Source organism: Calidris pugnax, unplaced genomic scaffold (assembly GCF_001431845.1).
Source record: "Calidris pugnax isolate Ruff unplaced genomic scaffold, ASM143184v1 scaffold32, whole genome shotgun sequence".
In the NCBI taxonomy this organism is placed as follows: Eukaryota; Metazoa; Chordata; class Aves; order Charadriiformes; family Scolopacidae; genus Calidris; species Calidris pugnax.
In genome coordinates, this window is record NW_015090783.1 from 193,247 (window position 1) to 211,110 (window position 17,864).

Here is a 17,864-nt window from a genome sequence, read left to right on the forward strand (position 1 = left end):
TACTTAAAAAAAGTATAGGGTTTTGTGTGGGTTTTTTTTATTAGGCTTTGGGGAGGCTGGGGGGATTTGGGGGATTTTTTGCTTGGTTGTTTTTTGTTTGTGGTTTTGGTGGGGTTTTGTTTGTTTGTTTTGGCGTGTTTGTTTTGTTTTGTAGTCCCAAGACTTTTGTATTCCAAATGCTTAGCAATCCTGAGTTACCACGATACAAAGTGTGGAAGCTACTGAGTTTAAAAGGCAGATTCTTCTTGCTGTGTTTACTTTTGAAAGGGGTAGTTTGAAAGGGATTGGTTCACTTGTGTATTCTTCCTTAAAAAAAAAAAAAATTCAAAGTTGCAATTCAGTCTTTAGTGTGAAGTTATCTGAATTTTTTTTTTTTTTTTTTTTGGGGGGTTTTGGGGGGGGGGGGGAACTTGTTTGCGGCAAAGCCAGGATGGGGATGGGCTGGGAGGGTGGCATGGGGAGGGGGGGGATGGCTGGGGACCGCATGCAGCTCTGCACAAAGCCAGCCTGGCGAGGGGCACCTTCCCCACGGGCAGGGAGATCCTTTGGTTTCGCTTGCTCGTTGGGAGGCAGAGGGCAAGAGTGTGGGCATGGTGGGGGGGGACGACCCGTTGAGGGACTGGGGACACCTAAAAGCTCAGCCCTGGGATTTTCTCCCCGCTATGTGTGGGTTTGATGGACCTTGTGGAGCCCAAAAACTGCTTCTGGAGGGGCTCTTCTGGCTCATAAGCTTTGGAAATGAGGCACGGATGAGCCTGTGGGTCCCGTAAGCTCCTCTGTCCAGGGCCTATGTCCCCCTCTCGAGCATCATCCACACACATGGGGGTGGCTTCCACCCACAGCCCCAAAGGTGGGGGTCACAGGCGCCCCCCAGGTCACCAGGGCTGGAGCAGTAACATTGCCTGGTGTTGTGGCTGGGGACACCAACCTCACCCCAGGGAGGGTCCCCATGGAGCCAAAAGATGGTGCACAGGGGGGGACACAACCACCTCATTCAGAGGCATCACTCTCCCCAGCACAGCCTTCCTGATTTCCATAGCTCCCACTGGGATCCACAGGAGCATCACCCTGTGGATCACCCCAACAGGTCCATCACCCCAACACCGCGTGGTGCCAACCCCCCCAGTCCTCTCCTCCCTTGGGAAGGCTGATGTGCTCCATCCCAGGACCTTCTAGGGCTGGCCAAGGGGCAAAGGGACTTTGGGGATACCCACCCCAGGAGAGCTCAGCTCTTGCAGCACCACGGCAGCGTTGCCGGTGCTGGGGGGTTGCATCAGGCATGGCATGAGCAACACAGCATCCCCACCAGCCCAAAGGAACAGGCACAAATAGCTCACTGCATTGCCACGGAGGGCTGTGGTAGCCAAAACAGGAGGGGGATGGAGCAGGAACCCTGCGGTGGGGAAGGCACCCGCATCCCCTTTGGGGGTGATGCCCGGGTCCACACCGGCACCGGCCAAGCAAGCTCAGCGATGGCTGGGGACCGTTCGTTGCTCATGCAGGGAGTTGATCAACAGCTAATAGCAGCAAGATGGAGAATTAAAAGAAAAGCCACCCACTGGGTGGAAGTAGGCAGAGGCCGGGGAGACCGAGCCTTTCCTTGCCACGCAGGGTCAAGTCCCCCCTGCCATCATCACCATCATCTCGGGTAGTAGTCATCCGGGACCCCCGACAGATTTCGGAGTTTCAGAGCCGTGTCCCGCCGTCATCACCATCATCTCGGGTAGTAGTCATCCGGGACCCCCGACAGATTTCGGAGTTTCAGAGCCGTGTCCACCGTTTTGATGTAGCCGCTGATCATCTTCCTCATCTCGGGGGTGTAAGGGTCGTACTCCAACTTCCTCAAGCCGGATCGCTTAAAGTTGCCGTCCTTCTGTCCCTCCACGCAGAGCAGCCGGTCCTCGCAGGCGGCGATGCCCAGCAGCCCCACCATCCGCTGCAGCTGGACGAAGAGGTCCCGCTTCAGGTCCTCGAAGTGCACCACCAGCACCTTCTTGCCGTAGCGCAGCCAGTCGAGGGTGTGGGTCGCCCACCACGGCGCGTAGTTGGCCACGAACTCAGGCCACTCTGGAAGGAGCAGAGGACACCGTTTAGTCCCCTCTGTCCCCTGCATCCCACCACCTGCGCCTCCTGCCGAAATCTTTCAATTATCCTTCTCACTAATTGATCCTCCTATAAAAATCAGGTGATAAAAGGGATAATGGAACATCAATAATAAGCCACAACTCTCCTGGCAGTGCTGTATACAGCTGTCTCACGATGCATAAAAGCTCTGGGTATCTGCCTCTTCCTCATGTCCTCCCCCCAGAAACCAATGCCTGATTAATAGCTTAACTGTATTTAATTCCCCAAAGAATCATTAAACACAGTATCTGTTTCATTAAACAGATACAGGACAATTCACCTTGTGTAATCATATCACATAAAACTTTGCTTTGGAACCGCTCCAGGGATATCGTAAAATTAATGTCACGGAACCAAACGGGGGTTTCATGGTGCCCGCAGCCTCTGTGGGCTCCATGCAGGGGGAGGGGGGGGGGGAGAGGAAAATGCCCCCCCCCCCCCCCCGGTACCAGCACCTGTGGGCAAGGCTGCAAGAGGGCACGGCTTTTTCCCAAAATTAGTTCCTGGGAGAAGAAAATGGCAGGGGCTGGGAATGGGGTGGGGGGAAGGAAAATTCCATCCCCCCTCCCCGGTACCAGCAGCTGTGGGCAAGGCTGCGAGAGGGCACGGCTTTTCCCCAAAATTAGTTCCTGGGAGAAGAAAATGGTTGGGAGAACCGGGCTGCAGGGAGCAAGGGGCTTCCTGCAGGGAAGGCTGAGAACGGGAGGCCCACGCCCCTTCTTAATTACTCACCTTTAATCACTTTTCTTATTGTCCTCTGGGTGATTTATTTAACCACCCCCCCTAATTGCAAACCTGGCACAAACGAACTGTCCCCGTTGAGGGTTTGCTTCCCGCACTGGTGGGAGGGCAGGGTGGGTGCTGAAGGTCCTGCAGGGACCCCCGGGCTCCTCCGTGGGTCCTCCATGGGCTGAACCCCCACACTGGGTCAGCAAAACAGGGGTGTCCAACCCTTTCCTGGTGCCCGGCCACAGCTCTCAGCAACCCTCAAGCGATGGAAAATCTCCGTCTTTCCAGGCAAGTTCTTACAATGGTTAATTAACCTGACAATTAACCCATCAGCTAATTACACCGTACATCCTCTGGAAAGAATTTGGTGATGTATTTTGATGTTTGTCCAAATCAGACTGTGCTGGGGTAGAGAGAAGGGTCCCCTCTGCCTGGTTCCGCCTCTCCTCGGGGGAACAGGGCATGGGACAGGCATGGGGTGGGATTTGGGACCAGGAGAGCTCAGGAAGGTTCCTGTGGTGCTGGGGCTGCAGCGAGGGGTTCATCCCACATTCCCCCTCCCACCTGTATCTGCAACGCGCAGTTGTGCTTTGGGATGCAGCAGATGGGAATAAAATCTAGCAAGAGGCTGGTACCACACCACAGTGGGGGCGATGCCACCCCAGGGACCTGCCCGTGGAGAAAAGCCACCAAGGAAGCAGCAGGACATTCCTCTTCCCTGGTTTTAGGGGATGGGGTGATGGGGAGAGCGGGGTTGGGCCGTCTCCGAGGCGGCAAGCACATGGCGATAACGAAATCCAGGCACATAACAGCCACAACAGCAAAAGCTCCCCTTAAATAAACTCTGAATTAAGGGTAGCAGATGTTCAATCAAGCTAAATATTTTAACTCTTTCCAATGAAGTCAATCCCACAACAGCAATTTGTAAATTGCTATAATTAACAAGCCTCCACAATACGCCTCTGCGTGGGAAAAGGTAGTGTCTGGGGAGCAGCTGGGCACGGGGAAATAACACCCTGTCACCGCCTTGTCCACGGGGACGGGCTGGTGGCTGCCACCACTCCTGCTGCCGGCGAGGGGACAAGGGTGGCACAGGGACAGGGGGCTTCCCCCCGGCTGGGGACTGTGCAGACACATCGCCTGGGCCCGCTCTCCAGTGCCTCTGCCCTGGGGAAGGACAGATAATTGGGGCTTGGAGGAAATCTCCTTCCTCCTGCTAATTAGAAACTCCAAAGCTGCACTGGACTATCAGAGCTGGAGCAGCGCTGCTGGACAGGAGGAGGATGGGGGTAGGTGAGTGACCTGGCATCATCGGGCAGGACCTCCTGCAGGTAGAATCATAGGCTGGTTTGGGTTGGAAGGGACCTTAAAGATCATCCAGTTCCACCTCTCCTGCCACGGAGGACACCTCCCACTAGAGCAGGTTGCTCAAAGCCCCGTCCAACCTGGTCTTGAACCCCTCCAGGGATGGGGCATCCACTACTTCTCTGGGCAACCTAAAGGTTGCCTTGGTGAGTTTTGGGGTTTGTTTCCACCCCACAGCACTGCCCGTGCCAGGGCTGGCTCTGCCAGGGAGCAGGGCAGCCCATCCCTTCCTGACACCCCCCTGGGCAGGGTGGTCCTGCTGGGATCCACCTCCAGTGGCAGCATGGAGATGCTGCAGCCCCACACCAACACGTGCCCACCAGACGAGGGGTGGAGATGTCTGATGGATCCTGTTATACTTTTTAACCTCTCCTTGCTCTCCAATCACCCAGCCAAGCATCCAGGCTGGCTTCCCTTGGCCTCAAAGAGCTGCTCCAAAGGTACTATTGACTTGGTGAGTTTTCCACCCCACAGCGCTGCCCGTGCCAGGGCTGGCTCTGCCGGGGACCGGGGCAGCCCATCCCTTCCTGACACCCCCCTGGGCAGGGTGGTCCTGCTGGGATCCAGCTCCAGTGGCAGCATGGAGATGCTGCAGCCCCACACCAACACGTGCCCACCAGATGAGGGGTGGAGATGTCTGATGGATCCTGTTATACTTTTTAACCTCTCCTTGCTCTCCAATCACCCAGCCAAGCATCCAGGCTGGCTTCCCTTGGCCTCAAAGAGCTGCTCCAAAGAACGGGCAAAGTTTGGACCCTCGGGCTCCTGCCCACCTATTCCCTCCTTGTTGGCACCAAGCTACAGTGGGACTTGTATCCCTGGTCACTGCCACCTCTCTTGCTGCCCAACATAGCACTGAATGACCGAGCATCTCCACTTCCCCATCCCGTCCCATCCCATTCCATCCTACTGGATGGATGATCCTACTGGAGCCCTTGGCCACGCTACTGCCTTCTTGCTGGCACCAAGCTACTGTTGGACTTGTGTCCCTGGTCACTGCCACCTCTCTGCTGCAGCCCAACATAGCACTGAACAGCTGAGCATCTCCAGTTCCCCATCCCATTCCATCCTACTGGATGGATGATCCTACTGGAACACTTGACCACGCTACTGCCTTCTTGCTGGCACCAAGCTACTGTTGGACTTGTGTCCCTGGTCACTGCCACCTCTCTGCTGCTCCCAACATAGTACTGAACAGCTGAGCATCTCCACTTCCCCATCCCGTCCCATCCCATTCCATCCTACTGGATGGATGATCCTACTGGAGCCCTTGGCCATGCTAGGAGCTGCTGTAGGTCATGCCAGAAGATGGACATGGGGACCCCAAAAGGGTGGCACAGCCTGGGCTTTCCCCATGGGGACCAGACTTGGGTTCTCCTGGGCTTCAACAACAGCTTTATAGATTCAGTGGCCAGACTGGATCCCACCCACCCAGGTCCCACAGGAGCAGGGCAGGAGCAGCCGAGCCCACCATACCTTTGCCCTTCCAGTGGGCGTGAGCCGCGAAGCCGATGTGTCCCCCGTATTTGCGGTTGAACTCTGCCATCAGGGCCTTGTAGGGGTTTCGGATGAGCAGGATGGCCGAGTCGAAGGATTCAATCTCCTTCTGGCCGCTCTCGTGGGTTTTGATGCAAATCGTCCTCCCGCTTCGCCAGTGGTCCCTCTCACCCTTGAACCCTGCCGGGACAGAGCAAGTCGGTGCTGATATTAATAAAAATAGTAAAAGTGAGCTGGGGAAAGGGAATGATGGGGCGATATCAGGTGGTAAAATACACTTGGATAAAAGCAGTTGAGGCTTGAAGTAGGATTTCCATCTCTCTCTTGAATGGAAATCATTTATTTGCCTGAATTATGAGTCAAGCCATGATGAAAAATCCATGTATGAGGGGGTGGATAGAGGGCACAGGGACTGAGCAGGGCTGCCTCTTCCCCCCAGGGCACGCTCAGCTCTTCTCAGCAAGATGGTCTGCCACAGCCTGATATTGCACAGGCAACTTTTCTCCAAGGCAAAGATCACTGGCATTAAATAACTGCACTCTGCATTAACGCACCATATCCTTATACTGGTGGGGTGTCAAGAATATATTTTTACAGCTATAGTATCCCTGGCCACAGATTTTAAACCCTCCCAATAAATTAAGAAGGGTGAAAACCCCTATGATTGTGGGGCTGCAGATGAGTCCAGGGGCTGCTGTGATGCCATGGGGGCACATCCAGAGAGGGGATCGCCATCCCCCGTGTCCCCCTGCATGGAGCATCGGGGATGAGCCTGGCATCACTCCCAGCCCCTTTGCCCCCCCAGCCTCTGCAAAGCACAACCCAAACTACCCGGGAACAGTGTGTCGTCGTCGTCGGAGCTGAGCTGAGTTGGGGGAGATAAGCTGTAAGTAGCTGTATTACATCAATTATAGATGTGTAATTTGCTTTCGGCAGCCCTGCCGTGCGACTCGGGGACGTGATGGCTAATCTGCCAGTTGCCTGGATACCTCCGGGCCCTCCGACACGCTCAGCCTGGAATAAACACGGAACCCACGCTCGGTGGGATGAGCAGAACCTTGCCTGGTGATGCTCCCCTCCGTGGGATGGGCTGGTTTGGGTTGGAAGGGACCTTAAAGATCATCCAGTTCCACCTCTCCTGCCACGGAGGACACCTCCCACTAGAGCAGGTTGCTCAAAGCCCCGTCCAACCTGGTCTTGAACCCCTCCAGGGATGGGGCAGCCACAACTTCTCTGGGCAACCTAAAGGTACTATTGACTTGGTGAGTTTTCCACCCCACAGCGCTGCCCGTGCCAGGGCTGGCTCTGCCGGGGACCGGGGCAGCCCATCCCTTCCTGACACCCCCCTGGGCAGGGTGGTCCTGCTGGGATCCAGCTCCAGTGGCAGCATGGAGATGCTGCAGCCCCACACCAACACGTGCCCACCAGATGAGGGGTGGAGATGTCTGATGGATCCTGTTATACTTTTTAACCTCTCCTTGCTCTCCAATCACCCAGCCAAGCATCCAGGCTGGCTTCCCTTGGCCTCAAAGAGCTGCTCCAAAGAACGGGCAAAGTTTGGACCCTCGGGCTCCTGCCCACCTATTCCCTCCTTGTTGGCACCAAGCTACAGTGGGACTTGTATCCCTGGTCACTGCCACCTCTCTTGCTGCCCAACATAGCACTGAATGACCGAGCATCTCCACTTCCCCATCCCGTCCCATTCCATTCCATCCTACTGGATGGATGATCCTACTGGAGCCCTTGGCCACGCTACTGCCTTCTTGCTGGCACCAAGCTGCTGTTGGACTTGTGTCCCTGGTCACTGCCACCTCTCTGCTGCAGCCCAACATAGCACTGAACAGCTGAGCATCTCCAGTTCCCCATCCCATTCCATCCTACTGGATGGATGATCCCACTGGAGCCCTTGGCCATGCTAGGAGCTGCTGAAGGTCATGCCAGAAGATGGACATGGGGACCCCAAAGGGGTGGCACAGCCTGGGCTTCCCCCATGGGGACCAGACTTGGGTTCTCCTGGGCTTCAACAACAGCTTTATAGTTCCAGTGGCCAGACTGGATCCCACCCACCCAGGTCCCACAGGAGCAGGGCAGGAGCAGCCGAGCCCACCATACCTTTGCCCTTCCAGTGGGCGTGAGCCGCGAAGCCGATGTGTCCCCCGTATTTGCGGTTGAACTCTGCCATCAGGGCCTTGTAGGGGTTTCGGATGAGCAGGATGGCCGAGTCGAAGGATTCAATCTCCTTCTGGCCGCTCTCGTGGGTTTTGATGCAAATCGTCCTCCCGCTTCGCCAGTGGTCCCTCTCACCCTTGAACCCTGCCGGGACAGAGCAAGTCGGTGCTGATATTAATAAAAATAGTAAAAGTGAGCTGGGGAAAGGGAATGATGGGGCGATATCAGGTGGTAAAATACACTTGGATAAAAGCAGTTGAGGCTTGAAGTAGGATTTCCATCTCTCTCTTGAATGGAAATCATTTATTTGCCTGAATTATGAGTCAAGCCGTGATGAAAAATCCATGTATGAGGGGGTGGATAGAGGGCACAGGGACTGAGCAGGGCTGCCTCTTCCCCCCAGGGCACGCTCAGCTCTTCTCAGCAAGATGGTCTGCCACAGCCTGATATTGCACAGGCAACTTTTCTCCAGGGCAAAGCCCACCGGCGTTAAATAACTGCACCCTGCATTAACGCACCTTATGCTTATACTGGTGGGGTGTCAAGAATATATTTTTACAGCTATAGTATCCCTGGCCACAGATTTTAAACCCTCCCAATAAATTAAGAAGGGTGAAATCCCCTATGGGCTGCGGGCTGCAGATGAGTCCAGGGGCTGCTGTGATGCCATGGGGGCACATCCAGAGAGGGGATCGCCATCCCCCGTGTCCCCCTGCATGGAGCATCGGGGATGAGCCTGGCATCACTCCCAGCCCCTTTGCCCCCCCAGCCTCTGCTTTTACAGCTATAGTATCCCTGGCCACAGATTTTAAACCCTCCCAATAAATTAAGAAGGGTGAAATCCCCTATGGGCTGCAGATGAGCCCAGAGGCTGCAGTGATGCCATGGGGGCACATCCAGAGAGGGGACCGCCATCCCCCGTGTCCCCCTGCACGGAGCATCGGGGATGAGCCTGGCATGGCTCCCAGCCCCTTTGCCCCCCCAGCCTCTGCAAAGCACAACCCAAACTACCCGGGAACAGTGTGTCGTCGTCGTCGGAGCTGAGCTGAGTTGGGGGAGATAAGCTGTAAGTAGCTGTATTACATCAATTATAGATGTGTAATTTGCTTTCGGCAGCCCTGCCGTGCGACTCGGGGACGTGATGGCTAATCTGCCAGTTGCCTGGATACCTCCGGGCCCTCCGACACGCTCAGCCTGGAATAAACACGGAACCCACGCTCGGTGGGATGAGCAGAACCTTGCCTGGTGATGCTCCCCTCCGTGGGATGTGCCACGCCAGCTGCACCCCAAGTGGGTGCCAGCACCGGGGGCCGATATAGTCCAGGACCCCTCACTCAGGGCAGAGCATCTCCATCTCTGAAAGGCTGGATTTGGCAAATCTTGAAGAAAAAAAGAAGTGCATAGCTGCCTGTGGTGTCAAGCAAGTGAGTCTTTAGGGAAGAGACCCCACCAGCTACATGGGTACCCCAGGTACAGACCCCAGCTCCACCACAGCCAAGGAGGGGAGGAGGATTTCCTCTCACAGCCTCAGAAGGGGAAGGAAAAGTAGGAGAAACCTTCTAGGTCTATGAATAAAACAGTGGTAAATGGCTATAAAATGGGGGAACTGGTCTTTTCCCTCCCCCTTGCAATATGGTGGGTTACTGGGGGAAGGTGGCTTCTGCCTGAAAAACCTTCACACCTCTCTCAAGCTTTTTTTTGGCTCGAAACTCGCTGCTTAATTCAGGGTCCCCACATGCTATCGGCCCTGGCACCAATACGGTGGGCACAGCGCTGCTGCTTTGTCCCAGAGGACACAAAAGGTGGGAGCGACAGCATCCCTTCCCCATTAAATATTTACTGCACAAATACCTGCATTGCCCAGGCCGGGAAGATGGATCTCCACCAAACCCTTCCAAGTCCAAGGAGAACAGCCAAACCAAATGAGATCAGCTCCCTCCTCCATCCCCTCATGAGCTCATCGGTGTTTTTTTTGCACTGCGAATATTCATTCATTTGGGTGTTGGTGTTCCCCGGGTGCCCTGACACGTCGCTATTTTTATCTGCGGTTACTCAGGAAACACGTGGGGACATTTGTCCTCCAGGATACTCCTGCCACCCGCTCCTAAATCCTGAAGCTGGAAGGCTGCGTCGGTCCTTCTCGCCGTGCAGCTGTGACTTTCATTTGCTTCTCACTTTAGGCAGCCCAGGAGGAGAGTGCCAAACCTACAAACACCAGCTCCTGGGGAAATCTGGTCACAAAACCCCATTGGCCATTTCTTGGGGCAAAACACAGAGGCAATGCCTTGTTTGGCAGGGTCAGAGCTCCTCCGGTTCCTCCTCTAGAAAGTTCCAACCCTCACAGTGGCTTTAAAACCACCAGTGTGATGGAGAAACCCCAGTTATGCCCCAAATGGGTCCTGGCCAAGGTTAGTGGGCAGCACACACGTGATGTTGAGTCCCTCCAATACCCTTTGAACCAGGACACACCATCCTGTGGAGCATCATCAGTGGTACCCAGCTCTGCCCTCTCCTTCCCGCAGACCCAAAGGATGGCACCAGGACCTTCTCCAGGCTCAGGTGGGATCGATGCACCCCCAGAAATGACCCCCCCCTCTTACCTTTGTTGTAGAGAGACCCGTCGAAGTAGTAGCTGCCGGTGTAGAAGCCGGTGGCCAGCTCGATCAGGTGGCGTGCCCAGGTGTTGCCGGCGCCAGGGAAGCTGGCCAGGGCCACCAGCTGCTTGGCACGGGTGGGGAGAAACCTCCTGTCCATGCAGCGGTTGTCTGCAGCGAGAACCAGCCAAGGAACATCAGGGCTGTGGCACGGAAATTCTTTTTCCTACAGAGATACCCCTCTTTCTTACAGGGTGCTGCTGCCTCCATGGAAGACACTGGGACAAGGTGCGAGGAGGCGGCTGCAATAGGGAAAGGTACCCACCCAAGGACACCCCAAAGAGTCCTGAATACTCCAAAGAGTCCTAAACACCTCAAAAAATCCTAAGAAGGCGGCAGGAGGTGCTCTGCCATTACTGCTTGTGCCTGCACGATTAGGAGATGGTGAGTAACAGGGGTGCATTTGCCAAGCAACGCTCCTGCTTTTTCTATCAATGAATGCACAAGTATTTCGAGCATGATCTCAAATGCCAAAGCAGGGATTGCGTTGAGACCAAGCCACTCTGAAGCAAACCCCCCCTGAATTTAAGTCCTCATTTGCTCCATTCAGCCCTTTCCTCTCCCTGTAACAGGTTTCCCCTCGCCCTGTGTTTCCCTTGTCCCCACTGGTCCCACCGCTGAGACATAATGGGGGACAGGAGCCTTCTCTGTGCAGCCTCCTGGGGACTTTCTCCCTGGTCACAGCTTTTTCTCCCCATTTTTTTCCCTGGACCCTGTCCCCTCTGGCTGGCAAACTCCGGCTTACCAGTACTTGGTGGTGACAAGGAGGGACAAGCGCCGACAAGGAGAGATCCTGCTGGAGGCAGATGGCAAACTGCTCTCCCCTGCAGCTGAGTCAGGCAGTAATTAAAGCTGTTTGTTCAGGGGAGGATTGATTTCCCGGGAAATTAAAATAAATGGTAATTTTTAATGAAAGCCACATAGATGCTGCGAGCTCACGGCCACTTTCTGCCGGTGTCCCCAGGAAGGGGATGGGAAACCAGTGCTGGAATTCCTGCTGGAGTGTCCCCCTGCCCGGCAGCAGGCAGGACGAGCCCGGTGCCCCTCACCTTGCACTTGGGTCTGGTAGACCAGGAGGTACTCAGTGGTGCCACAGCTCTCGAACTCCTCCCCGGCACATTTCTGGGCACAGAGCTGCTCATCCTCACGCTCGTGCAGGGTGAAGAGGGTGGTGGGGAAGCCACAGCGGCACAACGTCCCGGCCAGGGCTGACAGCGGGTACTCCTGTGGGGATGAGTGGAGGGAGGGCAGCTGGTGGCACCAGCCCCGGACCCCACAGCAGACACCTCCTCTGCCCCCCACCACCCGTCCTCACTGCCCTGGCCCCACTTTGCAGCTCAGAGAATTTTGCAGCATCCTCTGAGCTGGCTGCAGCATCCTTCCAGCTGGTTGTCCAAGCAGCTCATTGCAGCCACCCAAAAGCACCCAAGCTCCAACTTTCCCATGGCCTGGCCGAGATGCCTGCCAGCAATACCATCTCCTGGCAGAGCCGTGGCACGTCGTCCCTGAGGTTGCCACCTGCACCATCTCTGAGGTTGCCCCATGGCAGCCTCACCAGCGTTTCCAAGCCCAGACTTACAAGGCCCATTCGGCATCTGAAAGGTGATTTACCAGCGGGCTGGGACAGTGTCAGGTTAATTGAGGGGCTCTGGTTATTTACACCTCTTGGCCCTGTGCCCTCCTGGCAGCACAGGAAAGTGGAGCCAGTGATGGAGCAGCTGCTGGTATTTAACTGGTGGGATGGTTTATTTCCCACCACCCTCTGTCAGGGAGGACATGACCATCCCCACCTGTAGGTCTTTCTCTACCTGATAATTTACCTAATTTTGATTAATAAATACTCTAGCAATGCCCACTGTCAACTTTTCCCTTGCCTGCTTATAGGCACATCATGCCCTAGGAGCAAACTGCACTGCAGCATTCCTGAACCAGGCTGGGACCATGGGATGCTCCTGCCCAAATTCCACCCCCCAAAGCTGCTGCCTGCTCAGGGGGGGTGAAGAGCAGTGGGGAGCAGGCAGGGCAGGCAGCAGAAGAGCTGCCAGTCCCTCCCCATGGCAGAGACACAACCAACTTCACGGCATCTTCTTGGTTGGAAGGGACCTTAAAGATCATCTTGTCCAACCATCAACCTAACTTTGACAAAAATAGACACCCACACAACAAACAAGGAGCATCATCACTAAACCATATCTCCCAGCACTACATCAACCCGTCTTTTGAACACCTCCAGGGATGGTGCCTCAACCACCTCCCTGGGCAGCCCATTCCAATGGCTGAGAACCCTTTTGGTGAAAAAATTTTTCCTAATATCCAGCCTGAACCTCCCCTGGAGTAACTTGAGGCCATTTCCTCTCGTCCTGTCACCTGTGACTTGAGAGAAGAGACCGACCCCCACCTCTCTACACCCTCCTTTCAGGTAGTTGTAGAGAGCAACTTGATCCTTTGCAGCCTGCATACACGTAATTGCGACACTAAATCAGGTTAAAATCTACCCAGTGTGACCCTTTCTGATGATGATTTGGATGGTTAAGCTTTCGACCTCCACCCCTTTGCCCCCCCCAGCCCAGTACCTTCTCGGTGCAGAAGTCCACGCACTTGTCCACCGACATGTTCAGCATGATCTGGCTGATGGGCAGGGCGATGGAGACGTTGTCCGGCCGGCGGAAGCACCCCCGAAATATTGCACTGCCATCTACGAGGGAGGGAGCCCGCAGCGGTGGTGAGAGTGATGCCAGCCCGGCCACGAGGAGCAGGGGCTCCATGCACCCCAAAAATGATGCCACTGACAGTGTCATCATCCCCCGGAGCTCCCCTCCAGCCGCCCACCGGCGCAGCAGCCGCTCTTCTCCAGCTCTCATCACCCTCCGGCTGTGAAGCCACGTTCACTAACGAGCTCGCCTGGCTGCTTATGGTGCAAAATGAGAGCAAAAGCCCCGGCAGCAAAGCCAGGTTTATTTTTTTCCTCCCTATTTTTATCAGCTCAGTGATCCCAGAGTGCAGGAGGGATGGAGCTGGTGAGGAGAGCCAGGGTTGGAGGTGGCCTGGTCCCTTTCCCTGGCATCAGTTCCCCAGGAGGTCCCATCCCGGGTCCTCACCCACTGCTGCACGTACCCAGGCACCCTCAGCCCTTCTCCAGGGCTGATGCTCCACTGGGTGCCTGGTGGTGGGAACTCTCTCCCATTGCGTGGGGACAAGGAAAGAAAACCAGAAAATATGGATAATTATAGTGCTGCCTAATGGGGAGCCAAATGAGCGCTTCCAACAGGGAGCAGAAGCTCCTTGGCTATTCCTGGAGCTCCTGCACATCCTTCATCCCACAGCCAGCTCTGCTGGCAGCACATGTTGAACACAATGATGATCCTCTTTGGCCACCAAGACGTCATCCAAAGTCCCCCAAAATGCCCAAATACTGTTTTCAGCTTTGGCCCCCTCACTCCAAGGAAGACATTGAGGAGCAACAGGGACACCAGGGCTCACCCCCCACCCCCGGCAGGAGCTCCTGCACATCCTTCATCCCACAGCCAGCTCTGCTGGCAGCACATGTTGAACACAATGATGATCCTCTTTGGCCACCAAGACGTCATCCAAAGTCCCCCAAAATGCCCAAATACTGTTTTCAGCTTTGGCCCCCTCACTCCAAGGAAGACATTGAGGAGCAACAGGGACACCAGGGCTCACCCCCCGCCCCAGGCACCACGAGGGGTTCCCCCATCTCAGGGGCTGAGCCAGGACCCAAATTGATGCTGCCGACTTACATCTCCGGGCAGATTCCTGGGCCAGCTCCAGGCGGTAGATGGAGAGACGGTTGACCCCACCACAGATGTTGCTCCTCTCCCCCTTGCACGCCATGTTGCACTCAGACTCGCTGGCATTCGACGCCTGGATCTTGTGTCCACAGTAGCACTCAGCGCCGAACTCCAGCCCTGCGTAGAGGTAGCCCCTGGGGAGAGGGAGAGAGATGGGGAGGGGGGGTTCAGCACATCCCCAGGCATCCCCCCCACCCCGGCTCCATGGGGATTTGCTGGAGAATACCCACTGCTGCCAGCTCACACCTTGGGGAGCAGCACTGCATCCCAAGGATGCATCATTGGACTAGATGATCATCATAGGTCCCTTCCAACTGAAAAGATTCAATTCTATTCTATTACAGAATCACAGAATCACAGAATCTTCTAGGTTGGAAAGGACCTTAAAGATCATCTTGTCCAACCGTCAACCTAATTTTGACAAAAACGTACGCCCACACAACAAACAAAAAGCAACACCATCACTAAACCATACCTCCCAGCACTACATCAACCCCTCTTTTGAACACCTCCAGGGATGGTGCCTCAACCCCCTCCCTGGGCAGCCCATTCCAATGGCTGAGAACCCTTTCGGTGAAAAAATTTTTCCTAATATCCAGCCTGAACCTCCCCTGGTGTAACTTGAGGCCATTTCCTCTTGTCCTGTCGCCTGGGACTTGAGAGAAGAGACCGACCCCCATCTCTCTACACCCTCCTTTCAGGGAGTTGTAGAGAGCAATAAGGTCTCCCCTCAGCCTCCTCTTCTCCAGGCTGAATAACCCCAGCTCCCAAATTCTATTCTATTCTACTCTACTCTATCTTAAAGCAACATTTCTTAGAGGCAGGGAGGACATAATGGGTGTTGGTGGAGCAGGAATAAGTGATTTAAAGCAACATTTCTTAGGGGCAAGGAGGATACAATGGGTGTTGGTGGAGCAGGAATAAGTGATGGGGACTTTGCTCAGCTTCAAAGCACGAGAGCTGTGCTGCTCAGTACAGGTTGGATTTGAAAGGGGAAGGGTTGCAGCACAGGTAGGCACTTGCCAAGTGCCAATGCAGCTGGAAACCTGCCGGAGAAGGGCAGTGCCAGAGCAGTAAGTCCCTCTGTGGGGCTGCTGGCACGGCAGGGGGGCTCTGGTGTGGGTCAGCCCCACGTCAGCACCACTGAGGATGCACCCCAGCAGTCAGCTCAGCTCGTGGCACTTCTCCACTACGCTGAGCATTCTGCTGGGGAGGATGAGCCCTACGGTGGGGAGATGGTACTTTGCAGCATCATCCCCAGGTGCTTCAGCTCCGGGGGAGTTTGGGGGCAGCAAACTGCCCGCAATGCTGCCCGCCCAACCACGTTTGGGGCACATCCTTCCTGTAACGCTGGGGAAAGGAGAAAACTTCTGCAGCAAGAGATCCACGTGTCTCCTCAGCTGCTCATGGATACACTTGGACAGCTGGGAAGGTCTGGGGAGGGTGTTTGGGTGGAGGGACAGCATTTTGGTGGGGCCAGCCCTGGGTGGATGGAAGTGCTCAAGGCTCCCCCAGCATTGAATTGGAGCCCTTACACCCCCCTGCCCTATACGAGGATAGAGCCCATCATCCTCCCTGACTCTTTTTCGGGGAGGGGAGGAAACTGGGATCCTGGAAAACACCCGTGAATTAAAAAAAAAATTAAAAAAAATCTAAATTACATAATTCTAAAGGAAAAAAAAAAAGAAGGCAGGCGGGAGGAAGGGGAGGGGAGCAGCCAGGGCAGGGAACTGTGAGAGCAGAGACACGCTGGCGGTGTGTGGGGATTGATGGAGACGCGGTGCCCGTCTCCCACCCTACCGTTCGGCACAGTTGTCCTGGCAACGGAAGACTGTCATCTTCTTGTAGTCAAAGAAGGACACGCCGCGCAGCGTCCGCCGGCGAGTGTTGTCCACGTAGCAGCCGATGTATCTTGCTGGGAGAAGGGTGGAGGAGAGGGAGGAGGGGGGTAAGAACCAGCCGGGGCTGAGCCCACCCATTCCCACCCCCATCTTTTGATTTTTCCCTAAATAGGGATGCACAGCAACGCATCCTACTCATTTGCTTGAGAAACACATGCTCTGGGTACAACATGCCCCTGCAAACGCTGCAAGGAAAGGTAGGTAAAGCCCAAAAAACACCATGGGCACAAAGGATGCTGTGGCTCTGCACCGAGGCTTCTCCTCTTCATCCTCTTCCTTCCCTCAAAACTGAGCAAAGCGGCTCCAAAAAGAGATGAGTTATGTGGCAAAACAACCCATGCCCTTCAGTCTGCCCCGCCAGGAGCATAGGGGTGGGCAGACTGGAAAAACACACTTTAAACCAATTTTTTCTTCAACCAGCAGCTCATTTTCCCCAGTCACAGACATGGAGGCAGAAGATATTTGCTGAGCACTAACACTTGGCAAAATAAAGGCTGATGCCTGTGCTGAGAGCAAATGAAGATGCTGGTGGGCAGGGAATAGAGCTGAATAAATAGTTACGATGAAATCATCTATTTGACAAATGTAGCCTTTCCCAATGATCTGAAAACAAACCGCCACCTCCTTGCCTGTGTGCCCATCACCAACGCTCCATGTTGGCTCTGGGCTGTCAATAGGGACGAGTGTCCTGTCCCCACTTGGTCTCCTCATTTGTGCCCTCATTTATGTGCTCGTTAGTGCCCTGCTCCTATTCCCACCTGAGCATTTGCAGCGGGGAAGATGTGCTGCTGCCAACCCAGGGATGCGGCGTTGGTGCAGGGATGCTCAGCATCCTCACTGCCACTGCTGCTGGAGGAGGACAGGGGGGTCCAGGAGCCAGTGGGATTAGCCATCTGGTAATCAGCTAACGAGGTGTCCATTAATGTGTTCTGGCAGAGGATGTGCAGGTCAGTCACCCGGCGCAGGTGCCCCAGGGAAAGGGGATGGTGGCCCTGAGGACCAGTGGCTGGGTCTTACCAGCCTGGGGACAATGGACCGGTCTGGGTCACCTCACTCCCTCACATGCTCCACGTGAGGATGAAAAAGAGCTTGTGGTTAGCTGTGGCAGCAGCTTCAGGAAGGATGGCCCATGCTGACCACCCCTGGGACAACTGCCCCAGTGTCAGAAGATTCCTGGCTGGGAATGAGGAAGCGATGCCGGGCGTTGCCAGGCTGGGGCTGGTGCTTTCTCTCCCTGGCTTCACCATCCAAAAACGCCCCTAAAATTGAGGCAGAAGATGCGCTTTCGTGCGGGGATGCAGACAAGCCAAAGCCATTCCCTGGCAGATGGGGCTGCCCTCGACCCACACCCTGGCCTGACCCTGGGGGTCCACCACTTTGGCCAGGAGAGGGAGGAGGAGGAAGAGGAGAAGGAGGAAGAGGAGAAGGAGGAAGAGGAGAAGGAGGAAGAGGAGATGAACATCGCAGCAGACAAGCGTAGGGAAAGAAACAGATACAGGAACATACCCTGGCAAGGAGAAACACGGGTCTGAGATAGGGGCAGCCTTGATTAAACCAGGCTCCTATATCTGATCCTGCCCAACACCGGCTGCTGCAGAAGGAGCCGGAACCTCCAG

At 55.3% G+C, this 17,864-nt stretch overlaps 1 protein-coding gene across 1 annotated transcript in view; it reads right to left on the bottom strand.

Annotated features, from left to right (window-relative positions):
* Positions 1–404: 404 nt before the first annotated feature.
* The window catches only part of WSCD2 (WSC domain containing 2), a 24,826-nt gene continuing 7,366 nt past the window's right edge, over positions 405–17,864 (bottom strand). The window contains exons 3-9 of the mRNA XM_014965247.1: positions 14,297–14,481; positions 13,112–13,233; positions 11,588–11,762; positions 10,485–10,649; positions 7,828–8,028; positions 1,700–2,067; positions 405–1,624 (exon numbers count right to left, since the gene is read on the bottom strand). Of these exons, the coding sequence (XP_014820733.1) occupies positions 1,715–2,067; positions 7,828–8,028; positions 10,485–10,649; positions 11,588–11,762; positions 13,112–13,233; positions 14,297–14,481 (1,201 nt within the window). The 3' untranslated portion in view covers positions 405–1,624; positions 1,700–1,714. The remainder of the gene's footprint in view (positions 1,625–1,699; positions 2,068–7,827; positions 8,029–10,484; positions 10,650–11,587; positions 11,763–13,111; positions 13,234–14,296; positions 14,482–17,864) is intronic.